The sequence below is a fragment of the Lucilia sericata genome, unplaced genomic scaffold (assembly GCF_015586225.1).
Source record: "Lucilia sericata isolate MDLA Ls3-8-SP2 unplaced genomic scaffold, ASM1558622v1 Contig000338F_arrow, whole genome shotgun sequence".
NCBI classification, from domain to species: domain Eukaryota; kingdom Metazoa; phylum Arthropoda; class Insecta; order Diptera; family Calliphoridae; genus Lucilia; species Lucilia sericata.
The window spans coordinates 148,878-161,442 of record NW_023994358.1 but is presented as its reverse complement, the minus strand read 5'-3'; the positions used below and the strand labels follow the sequence as shown (position 1 = coordinate 161,442).

Sequence of the window (12,565 nt, the reverse complement as noted above, 5' to 3'; positions counted from 1 at the left end):
GTTAAACTTTTAAAGACTTTTCAAAAAGCTTTAAAGCTTTTTATGGAGCTTTGTAAACCCTCTATAAATGTTAAGCTTTTTAAAAAGTTTCAAAAGCTTTTTATAAAACATTAAAAGCTTTCAATATAAAGTTTCGAAAGCAAAGAAATCATTCATCATCTTATTATAAATCATTTTCTTATTATAAAGCTTTTTTGCTTCAAGTTTGTGAGAAGCTTTTTTGCTAGTGTTCTAGAATCCTTTTGGTAAAAGCTCTAAAGCTTCTAAATCTGTATGAGGAAAAATTTTTTTACGATTTTTAAAGTTTCAAAAGCTTTTAATATAACTTAATATACTTATTATAAATCTTTTGCTTAAGCTTAGTGAGCTTTTTATAAACATTGGAATTAGAAACATATTTCTAAATATGTTTGTTTAAAGTTTCTGAAAAGCTTTTTTGCTAGAGTTCTAGAATCTTGTTAGTAAAAGTTCTAAAGCTACTGAATCATTATAAGGAAATATGTTTGTACATTTTACTACTGAACTTTACTTTAGAACATTTAAGCAATACTTTGCTGCATTAAACTTCAACGACTCCTTTCAAATCTTTCATTTGTTAAGCAAAACCAAAATCTCCATAATTATAATAATTATAAACTAATTAGTATAAATCCTATTAAATAAACATTTTGCATATTATATAATATTTATCTTATTTTCATTTAACTATTTCAGCACCCAATGAAGCACCATTTGGTATGGAAGCCATATTATTAAATTCTTCGGCAGTATTTTTGAAATGGAAACAGCCAAATCTTAAACCAGCACATGGTAAGTTTAACAATAACAAAAAAACTACATATACAAATAATAACAATAAAAAAGGACTACAGGAAGAAAAAAGAACACATGTGTAGCTATATAATTTATGCTTAAATGGCAAAAATTAGCAAGAAAGAAATTTTTTGGAACCCTTTTCTTCTACAGAAGGAAAAATTGTTTACTAATCTCTTTTTAAATATTTACTATAATCCCTTTCCGTTTTTATTTTCTCTCTTTCCCATCTCATTAGGCATTTTGTTATACTATCACATTGTTGTAAGGGGCATCGATACAGCTCATAACTTTTCACGTATTCTAACAAATGTCACAATTGATGCTGTTTCACCCACTTTGGTATTGGCCAATTTAACCGAAGGTGTTATGTATACTGTCAGTGTGGCAGCTGGTAATAATGCGGGTGTGGGTCCCTATTGTGTACCGGCTACTTTAAGATTAGATCCGGTTACTAAACGTTTGGATCCTTTCATAAATCAACGGTAAGTTAGAGAGTTTCTATTTTCGCTAAAATTTAAATATGTTAATTTTTTATATTGGATTTTATTCATAAACAATTTTGTTTCTTTTTTCTCATATATTATTTATAGTTATCCCATAAATCAAGATCATGTCGATGATGTGCTTACTCAACCATGGTTTATTATATTATTGGGTGCTATATTGGCGGTTATGATGTTATCCTTTGGCGCCATGGTCTTTGTCAAGCGTAAACATATGATGATGAAACAATCTGCCTTAAATACCATTAGAGGTTAGTAGGATTTTTTATTTTTTTTTAAATTTTAAGCTTAAAGAAAAGTTTAGTTTTTGTTAAGTTTTCCTTTATTTTAAATTTTTTCCACTTTTTTTTTTTTTGTTAAGTGGCAAAAGTACTTTTCATTTTGCGCTTTGTTGCCTTCATCAAAAGTTAACGAGTGTTGTTTATGTTGCTGTTGCTTTAGTTGTTTTGAATATTGTATGATTCGTTTAAATCAACAACTAACTACTATAGACTACTACAGCAACTTTTTTCAACAACAACAACAACTACAAAAATCAGCAAAAGCCACTTGAAAAATCATTGTTAAACGAGCAGGTGTAAATAAAAGTTTTTCTTACCTTTAATACAACCACCTCAAAGTAAATGCAAAAAAACCAGGGTAAATTTTCTGCTTTATCATGCTTTATAATTGTTGTTGTTGTTGCAGTTGTTGTTTGGCAAAGAAGGGCTAAAGTTTTTTCTTGTTTTTGGTTTTTACATTCAGTGGTAAATCATTTGAAATGGGTTTTTAAATAAAGAGTTTTGCTTGAAAAATTCCAGTACTTGTTAAATTATAAAAAGCTTTAAAGGGATTTTGTTCCAGTTTTGATATTAAAAAGCTTTCATTCATAAGCTGCTATAAAAAGCTATTAACTGAAAAAAGCTTTCCAAAAAACTTTTAATTTTTTTACATTTCAAGAAACCCTTTAAGCTTTTGTCATATAATATTTTAAAGCTTACAGAGCTAGAAGCTTTTCTAGCTCTGTAACAAAAGTTTTTTCTTTTTAAATAAATTTAATTTCAAATCTTTTCATTTCAAAAAAGCTTTTCTAGCAATGTATTCTAATTGCTTAAAGCTTTACGCTTCAAGAAAAATTTTAAGCTTTTGCTTAATTCTTTGTTTTTCATTAAACTGCTAAGCTTTTAATATGAAATTTATGTCTTCTATGAGCTTTTCTAACTCTGTAAGCTTTACTTTCTATTGCCTTTCATTGTGATATTGAATAACAAAAGCTTTCTCTAAATAAATTTAATTCCAAAACTTTCCATTAAAAAGCTTTTGTTCAATTCTTTGTTTATCATTAAACTGTAAAGCTTTTAGTATGAAATGGATGTCTTCTATGAGCTTTTCTAACTCTGTAAGCTTTACTTTCCATTGCCTTTCATTACGATAACAAAAGCTTTCTCTAAATAAATTTAATTCTAAAACTTTCCATTTACGTTTTAAGAAACGCTTTAAGCTTTTGCAAATAATCCAATGATGCGGGATCACTTCCTTGTTTACCATTAAACTGTAAAGCTTTTAGTGTGAATTGTATGTCTGCTGTGAGCTTTTCTAACTCTGTAAGCTTTACTTTCCATTGCATTTCATTTTGATTATAACTAACAAAAGCTTTCTCTAAATAAAGCTAATTCCAAAGCTTTCCATTTCAAAAAAGCTTTTTGAATAATGCATTCGTATTAAATAAAACTCAGTAAGCTTTACTTTCCATTGCCTTTCATTTTGATCTTTAATAACAAAAGTTTTTTCTAAGTAAAGTTAATTCCATAGCTTTCCATTTTCGCTTGAATTCAAATTCTAAAGCTTTACATTTAAAAAGTTATTGTAACACTTTATAAAGCTTTTACTATTAAACTAAGGAATTATATTTGAAAGCTTTTTATTTTAGAAGTTAATTTGGAAGCTTTTTATCAAGTTTTTATATGTTTTCGAGTCTTAAGAGTTTTTAAAGTTGTAGCTTTTATCATTAAAGCTTTGGTTACATACCACAGTTTTCATGTTAAAAAACTTGATTGAAGTAATTAGTTTAAAAGCTTTGAAAGACATAAAGCAAACCAGAAGTTTAAAGTTTTATTATGAAGAATATTTTTAGTATTAAAAGCTCTTTTATAATATTTGTATTTAACAGTTTTTTATTGGAAAATTAAGCTTTATTTTCATTTCACATTTATTTCCAATCGTTTTTTCTTTTGTTAAGCTGCTTTTTTTTCAACATTTTCTCTTTGTCACTATTTATCAAATAAACCCTTTGACACAAATCATTACTATTTTAATCTCTAAGGAAATTGATGTTTTAATTTGTACAAAAAGGAAAAGGAAATAAAAAACGAATCGTCCTTGCTAAACTCAAAAAACAAACTTTTTAACATACAAATTTTATTATCAACAAAAATTCGATAAAAACATTTTTTTTAACTACGTTTCCCTCTGTCATGTCATGTTAATTAACTAAATAGTTAACATGACCAGAACATCCATACAATTTATCAAACCTCCACAAATACACAAACTAAAAAAATACAAGAAAAACAAACTAAATGAAAAATCATTTTAATTTCTTGTTTTTTTTTTCAGTAGTTAGACACTATAACACTATTGTTTGCAACAACAATTAATGCTGACAATATACTACATACATTTTTTAACAAATCCTTGTTTTTTCCATTCTAGACACAAATCCATTTTTTATAAAACAAATTTTTTTCTAAACGATATTTTTTCCTTCTATATATATTGTTTTATAGGTACTCATCCGAATGATGTTTTAAAAATGCCCAGTTTATCACGTAATGGCAATGGTTATTGGTTAGATGCTTCAACGGGTGGCATGGTATGGCGTACACAGCCCAGTGGTGATACACTCGATATGCAAAAGGATCAAATTGATGACTATGCACCAGTATGTCTAACAAACAATACAGCTAATGGTACAAATGGCACAAACGAACGTAATGGCAATAATGGCAGCGGGGTAGGGGGACAGCAACAAAGGTAAGTTTTGTATATATTTTTTGTAACTACATATACATATATAGTTTAAGCATATTTTATTAAATTTTTTTTATTTTTGAGCTGTCTATGGTGCTAAAATTTTTAAATGTTTAATTAGAAACAAACATTTATTTTTATGAGGGCTTTAAAATGTTGTTCTCGAAATAAAACTATCACTATATTTTAGTTATTTTATTTCTGCTTTTTTATAACAGTTTGTTGTTCTAATGAAAATAAATAGAATTTTTTTTTTTTTCATAAAAATTGAAAAGTTTGTTATAAAATTTTAACCGATAAATATATTTTTACAGCAGCTTTGTTAAATAAACGAAATTTTTAAAGTGTTATAGTATTTGTATTTTTTTATGTTGAGGGAAATAATAGATTTAAAGGATTTATTTTAAACTATTCATATATTTTTAAGGGGATTTTTTTAATATAAATAAATATTTAGAAATGTATATGCAAAAATTCAATTAAGCGTATAAGTGTTATTATTTGTTTAGTGATACTGAGCGTATGATTAATATTGATCGATTTACACAGGGAATTATTTCAATTGATGTGTTTTGGGAAATTTTGATAAATAAAATTTAAAATGAAAAAATATTAATTTTAAGTTCTATTTCAATTACAGTTCAGATTTAGTGTAGATCTAGTTCAGTTCTAGTTCAGTTCTAGTTCAGTTCTAGTTCAGTTCTAGTTCAGTTCTAGTTCAGTTCTAGTTCAGTTCTAGTTCAGTTCTAGTTCAGTTCTAGTTCAGTTCTAGTTCAGTTCTAGTTCAGTTCTAGTTCAGTTCTAGTTCAGTTCTAGTTCAGTTCTAGTTCAGTTCTAGTTCAGTTCTAGTTCAGTTCTAGTTCAGTTCTAGTTCAGTTCTAGTTCAGTTCTAGTTCAGTTCTAGTTCAGTTCTAGTTCAGTTCTAGTTCAGTTCTAGTTCAGTTCTAGTTCAGTTCTATTTCAGTTCTAGTTCAGTTCTAGTTCTAGTTCAGTTCTAGTTCAGTTCTAGTTCAGTTCTAGTTCAATTCTAGTTCAGTTCTAGTTCAGTTCTAGTTCAGTTCAGTTCTAGTTCAGTTCTAGTTCAGTTCTAGTTCAGTTCTAGTTCAGTTCTAGTTCAGTTCTAGTTCAGTTCTAGTTCAGTTCTAGTTCAGTTCTAGTCAGTTCTAGTTCAGTTCTAGTTCAGTTCTAGTTCAGTTTCTAGTTCAGTTCTAGTTCAGTTCTAGTTCAGTTCTAGTTCAGTTCTAGTTCAGTTCTAGTTCAGTTCTAGTTCAGTTCTAGTTCAGTTCTAGTTCAGTTCTAGTTCAGTTCTAGTTCAGTTCTAGTTCAGTTCTAGTTCAGTTCTAGTTCAGTTCTAGTTCAGTTCTAGTTCAGTTCTAGTTCAGTTCTAGTTCAGTTCTAGTTCAGTTCTAGTTCAGTTCTAGTTCAGTTCTAGTTCAGTTCTAGTTCAGTTCTAGTTCAGTTCTAGTTCAGTTCTAGTTCAGTTCTAGTTCAGTTCTAGTTCAGTTCTAGTTCAGTTCTAGTTCAGTTCTAGTTCAGTTCTAGTTCAGTTCTAGTTCAGTTCTAGTTCAGTTCTAGTTCAGTTCTAGTTCAGTTCTAGTTCAGTTCTAGTTCAGTTCTAGTTCAGTTCTAGTTCAGTTCTAGTTCAGTTCTAGTTCAGTTCTAGTTCAGTTCTAGTTCAGTTCTAGTTCAGTTCTAGTTCAGTTCTAGTTCAGTTCTAGTTCAGTTCTAGTTCAGTTCTAGTTCAGTTCTAGTTCAGTTCTAGTTCAGTTCTAGTTCAGTTCTAGTTCAGTTCTAGTTCAGTTCTAGTTCAGTTCTAGTTCAGTTCTAGTTCAGTTCTAGTTCAGTTCTAGTTCAGTTCTAGTTCAGTTCTAGTTCAGTTCTAGTTCAGTTCTAGTTCAGTTCTAGTTCAGTTCTAGTTCAGTTCTAGTTCAGTTCTAGTTCAGTTCTAGTTCAGTTCTAGTTCAGTTCTAGTTCAGTTCTAGTTCAGTTCTAGTTCAGTTCTAGTTCAGTTCTAGTTCAGTTCTAGTTCAGTTCTAGTTCAGTTCTAGTTCAGTTCTAGTTCAGTTCTAGTTCAGTTCTAGTTCAGTTCTAGTTCAGTTCTAGTTCAGTTCTAGTTCAGTTCTAGTTCAGTTCTAGTTCAGTTCTAGTTCAGTTCTAGTTCAGTTCTAGTTCAGTTCTAGTTTCAGTTTTAGTTCAGTTCTAGTTCAGTTCTAGTTCAGTTCTAGTTCAGTTCGTTCAATTATCTAGTTCAGTTCTATTCAGTTCTAGTTCAGTTCTAGTTCAGTTCTAGTTCAGTTTCAAGTTCAGTTGAGTTCAGTTCTAGTTCAGTTATAGTTCAGTTCTAGTTCAGTCTAGTTCAGTTCTAGTTCAGTCTAGTTCTAGTTTTCTAGTCAGTTTCTAGTTCAGTTCAGTTAAGTTCTACAGTTCTAGTTTCAGTCTAGTTTCAGTTCTAGTTCAGTTCTAGTTTTAGTTCTAGTTCAGTTCTAGTTCAGTTCTAGTTCAGTTCTAGTTCAGTTCTAGTTCAGTTCTAGTTCAGTTCTAGTTCAGTCTAGTTAAGTTCTAGTTCAATTCTAGTTCAGTTCTGTTCAATTCTAGTTCAGTTCTTGTACAGTTCTAGAACAAGAAGCCATTTCGTATGTACTTATTGCTAAATTATGGCAATAAAATTTTGAAAATTTTTTAAAAAACTTACAATATTTTAATGAAATTAGTAAAACTTCGCAACATATTTAATTTATGTATGAAATTTATTTTAAACAAATATGTATTAGCTACAAAAAATTACATTATTCTAATATCACATTGATAACTATTTAGCATAATTTCGCTATTTCTTTGCCTAACTCTCTCTCTCTCTCATCTATAGAAATACTCATATAGCCAACATTTTATATATTTAATTTTTTTTTTCCATTTTTGCAACAATTATATTGTTGTTTTATAATTTATGGCCTAAATGAGAAAAAAAATTTTTATAAAATAAAAACAAATAACAATTTCTAAAGGCCTGCTATTTATAATTGTTGAAAATATAACAATACTTTTGGTGTTTAATAAATGTCTATTGAGCTTTGAAACAATTGGTAATTTATACATTTTATTTACAACTAAAGTGTTGAAACAATAGCAACAAACATTTTTTGTATATACAATATAATTATTATTACGATTATTAAACATGATTTTTATGTAATATGACAAAAAGTTACAGAGACTTAAATTTGTATATGATTTTAATATTTAAATATTAAATTAAATTATATTTATATATAATTAAATCTGTTTAAATGTGCTTATTTTCCAGCAAATTTTCTGCTTGTTTAATGATATTTTTTTTTCTCTACTTTATGATTTGGTTTGATAAGCATAAAAATAATTTTTTTTCATTATAATTATTTGTTGTTGTGATATGCAAAATTGTAATGTTTGTGTATTTTATTTAAATATTTATGTTGTTTTAATTAGTTATGAAGCCACTATAAGTATAAATACTATATATATATAGTTGTTTTAAAAATAATAATTATGATTTAAAAAAGTAATAAATATATAGAAAGGCGTAGTTTAATCAGGGTAATTACAAAAAAATTTTTGTTAAATTTTAATTTTATATAAATATAACTACGCTGTTTGTTTATAGTTTTTTTTTTTATAAAAATTCTAGAAATATTTGTTTTTGTCACACGACATATATAAAATATTATTAATTAAAATAGTAATTATAATTGAAGTTCACTTCATCATTTTTACTTTTTTTGTTTTTGTTTAATATTGATTAATAATCAATAAATTGTAAAGGAAAAGGGTTAAATTTTTAGCAATTTTTAAAGCAAACAAAAAATTTAAATAATTACACAAATATTTAATGACCATAATTAATTTAATTATAATAATATCTAGATATTTTGAAGGAATATTTTGTTATGAATAAAAAGGTTTATTTAAAATTAATTTATTTACAAAAACCTATTACGATGTGCTTAAGAGTTTAACATTTAAATATTTTTCATTTAAAGTTTTAAAAGCTTTTAGTTTTTGAGTTAAACTAAAGAAGTATGTTTCTCTTAATAATTAATATTAATCATACATACGTACTGTTAGTCAAAATTTTAAAAACTAATTTTATAATTTTATAGTCTGATTTCGAGGAACTTAATCATAAATTTAGTTAAGAATATTTGATAGGTACTTATGTCTATATATTCGTCCGTCCATCCATTCTCTGTTTTTCTGTCTGTCTGTCTGCCCGCCTGTCTGTCTGTCTGCCCGCCTGTCTGTTTGTCCGTCTGTGTGTATGTCTGTATTTCTATATGTTTACCTAGCTGTGTTTATGTCTGTTAGTATACCTGTATATCTGTGTGTCTAGTCTTTAACCCATATTTCCCTTCAAAAATATTTAGTTAAGAATATTTGATAGGTACTTATGTCTATATATTCGTCCGTCCATCCATTTTCTGTTTGTCTGTCCGCCTGTCTGTCTGTTTATTCGTCTGTCTATCTGTCTGTATGTCTGTATATCTGTATGTCTCTGTGTCTGTCTGTCCGTCTGTCCATCTGTCTGTCTGTCCGTCTGTCCATCTGTCTGTCTATCAGTATGTATGTTAGTATACCTGTCTATCTATGTGTCTGTTAAATTCACATTAATTCAGTAAAATAACCTTCTGTTTGACAACCGGCAAACTTTAACCTTTAACCCATATTTCCGCTCAAAAATATTGATATTTTTACAGAATTTTTAATAAATTTAAGGATTAAAATATTTGCAAACAAATTTTTTCCCTAAAAATAAAGCAAACCTGAAAAAAAGCAACACATTTTTTTAATCCTTGCCAAATAATTTAAATAATAAACCTCAAATTTTATTAAAAAAAATAAAAGTTTCAAATAAATTTTTTAAATAAACCAGCTCTATAAGCAGCTTAAAAATATAACCATTAATTTAACAAAAAAACATGTATATTTAAATAAAACTATATAAAACATTTAAAAACAATTTAAAGCCATAAATATTGAAACCAAAAACATTTTTTCTCTTCTCTCTCTTTCTCTAGATATGTGGGTGAATATTCCAATATACCCACCGACTATGCAGAAGTAACAAGTTTTGGCAAAACTGGCAGTGAATATGGTATAGGACGTAAAAATGCCTCTTCACCGGCACCCTATGCTACCTCCTCTATAATGCAGCAACAACAGCAGCATAATACAAATGGACAACAGCCACGTTATCAAACTAGACCAGGTTTTAATGTGCAACAAACACCAGCCTTGGCAAATGTACAACAGCAGCAAAGACCCATGCATCCTCATTATCACCAGCAGCAACAGCAGCAACAACAAAAACAGCAATTACAACAGCAACAACATAATGAAAGCAATAATATTTATCAACAAATGTCTACCACCAGTGAAATATATCCCACGCAAATGACCAGCAATAGATCAGTGTATTCTGAACAATATTATTATCCTAAGGAAAAAATTCATATTACAGAAAATAAATTAAGTAATTGTCATACCTATGAAACAGCCGACCAACAACAACAGCAGCAGCAACAACAACATCAATTGGGCCAACAAACATTTGCTCATATAGGCACTTTAAGACGCAGTGGCAATAATCAACAAAGTAATCGTTTTAAGGTCATTAACACTCAGGCACAAAACTATCAGCTGCATTTGGCCGACAACCAGCAACAAAAACAACAACAACAACAACAAAAACAAAATACGCTTAACAATAATCAAAACTATAATACCCAAGACATGATTAGTAAAAATTTAATGGACTTAGATGCTGGTTCTTTCTGTTACAATGGCATGGCCGATTCGGGTTGTGGTGGTTCACCCTCACCCATGGCCATGCTAATGTCGCACGATGATGAAATTGGTGAAGACCAGGCTCTATATCATACAGCCGATGGTGATAATGAAAGTGATATGGAACGTTTATACGTCAAGGTGGATGAGACACCACAACAGCAACAGCAATTAATACCCCTAACACCTCAACATCTTCCACAACAACTGGCCAATTCCCATGCACATCAAGAAACCAGTATAACACAAAATCAATATCATAATTGGCGTTCACACAATAATTCCTCAACACGTTCCAATACCTCCTCGTCGGCCTCTTCATCATATCAACGTAATGCCAATATGCTTAATAATGCCCCAACAATAAACTCCTCCGCAACAAACCCGCCTATGGGAAGCTTAGAACAACAACAACTACAACAAACAGCACAAACATCTTCACTACAAATGCATCACTTACATCCGTTGCATCAACAACAAGCCAGCAGTGATTCAGAAATGATTTATGCTCCCGGCGGCAGTATGGCCAGTGAACGTAGTCTTTTAAGTAATTCGGGTAGTTCAACGAGCGGTCCCTCTAATGCACACAATGTGTGACCCTTCTTCGATAAGTGCCAAACGACAACTATTAAAATGAGTGAAGATTTAGCCTGCGAAAGCACCAACTCAACAATAACAACAACTACAGCTACATCTGCAACAACAGCTAGACATCAAGAAGATTATTATGCACGTGAGGTTAAGGAGCTGCTAGAGTGGTGCGAACGTTTCAATAATGGACAATTAGATGAGTTTGAGTGAAAATGTTGAAAGTAAATGATGATAATAATAAACTTTGATTTGTTTGCTTTTTAATTGTAATTGTTTTAAGTTTTAAGACTGATTTTTAAACCTTCTTTATTATTTAATTTAATTTTTTTTTTATTTTCTTTTAAATATTTTAAGTTTTTGCTTCCAAATGAACCAAATTTTTAAGTTTTTTTCTTACATGATTTGTGAGTTTAAGTATTTTAAAGTAGATATCCACATTTTGGATAATATTTTAGAAATTATTTATAAAATTTTTTTAATTAAATACAAAATTTTTGAAAACTTATTTAAAAATTCAAGTTTTTTTTAACCTATTTTAAAATTTAATTTCTCATATACATTTTGTAACAATATTGAAATATTTTTCAGTTTTTTTTTTTAATAATTTGATATTTTTTCAAAATATTTAAATATTATTTTAAAAATATTTTATTATATTTTCAGTTTTTTCAGCAATTTCAAAAATAAAACTTTTAAAACTACCTTCTTAAAATTCTGAAAATATTTTTAATATTTTTATTTAAAAAATTTTGAATATTTTATTAAAAAAAAAAGATTTCAATATTTTTATAAAAAAAAATTTCAATATTTTTTCAAAATATCTAATATTTTTCTTAAAAAATGTCCAATGTTTTTCTTAAAAAAATTTCAATATTTTTCTTAAAAAATTTTAAAATATTTTCTTTAAAATTTTGAAAATATTTTCTTTAAAATATTGAAAATATTTTTTTTAAATATTTTTTAAAATATTGAAAATATTTTTTAAACTATTGAAAATATTTTTTAAAATATTGAAAATATTTTTTAAAATATTGAAAATATTTTTTTTTAAATATTTTTTAAAATATTGACAATATTTTTAAAATATTGAAAATATTTGCTTTAAAATATTGAAAATATTTTCTTTAAAATATTGAAAATATTTCGAATATTTTTTAAAATATTTCGAATATTTTTTAAAATATTTCGAATATTTTTTAAAATATTTCGAATATTTTTAAAATATTTCGAATATTTTTTTAAAATATTTGAAATATTTTTTTTAATAATGAAAATATTTTCATAAAAATATTGAAAATATTTTCATAAAAATACTGAAAATATTTTTAAGAAAATACTGAAAATATTTAAAATATTTTTGTTAAATTTTGAAAATATTTTCTAAAAAATATTGAAAATATAAATCTTAAAATATTTTTTCAAAACATTTGAAATATATTTTTTAAATAGTGGAAATATTTGAAATATTTTTTAAAAATATTTTAAATTTTTTTAAATATTTGAAATATGTTTTTAAAATATTTGAAATATTTTTTTAAAATATTTGAAATATTTTTTTAAAATATTTGAAATATTTTTTTTAGTATTTTAAGTATTTTTTTTTTTTAAATATTTCAAATATTTTTTTTTAAATATTGAAAATATTTTCATAAAAGTATTGAAAATATTTTTAAGAAAATACTGAAAATATTTCAAATATTTTTTTTAAATATTTCAAATATTTTCCTTAAAATATTGAAAATATTTTCCTTAAAATATTGAAAATATTAAAAAAAAATCAAATATTTTCTTAAAATACATATTTTAAAGAATTTTCTTAAAATATT

The 12,565-nt window shown here is 26.8% G+C and overlaps 1 protein-coding gene across 1 annotated transcript in view; it reads left to right on the top strand.

The window, feature by feature from the left end:
• Positions 1 to 11,106, top strand: part of LOC119603803 (protein sax-3-like) — a 77,828-nt gene extending 66,722 nt beyond the window's left edge. The window contains exons 10-14 of the mRNA XM_037955995.1: positions 715 to 810; positions 1,052 to 1,298; positions 1,407 to 1,570; positions 4,085 to 4,331; positions 9,380 to 11,106. Coding sequence (XP_037811923.1) covers positions 715 to 810; positions 1,052 to 1,298; positions 1,407 to 1,570; positions 4,085 to 4,331; positions 9,380 to 10,745 — 2,120 coding nt within the window. The 3' untranslated portion in view covers positions 10,746 to 11,106. The remainder of the gene's footprint in view (positions 1 to 714; positions 811 to 1,051; positions 1,299 to 1,406; positions 1,571 to 4,084; positions 4,332 to 9,379) is intronic.
• Positions 11,107 to 12,565: the final 1,459 nt, after the last annotated feature.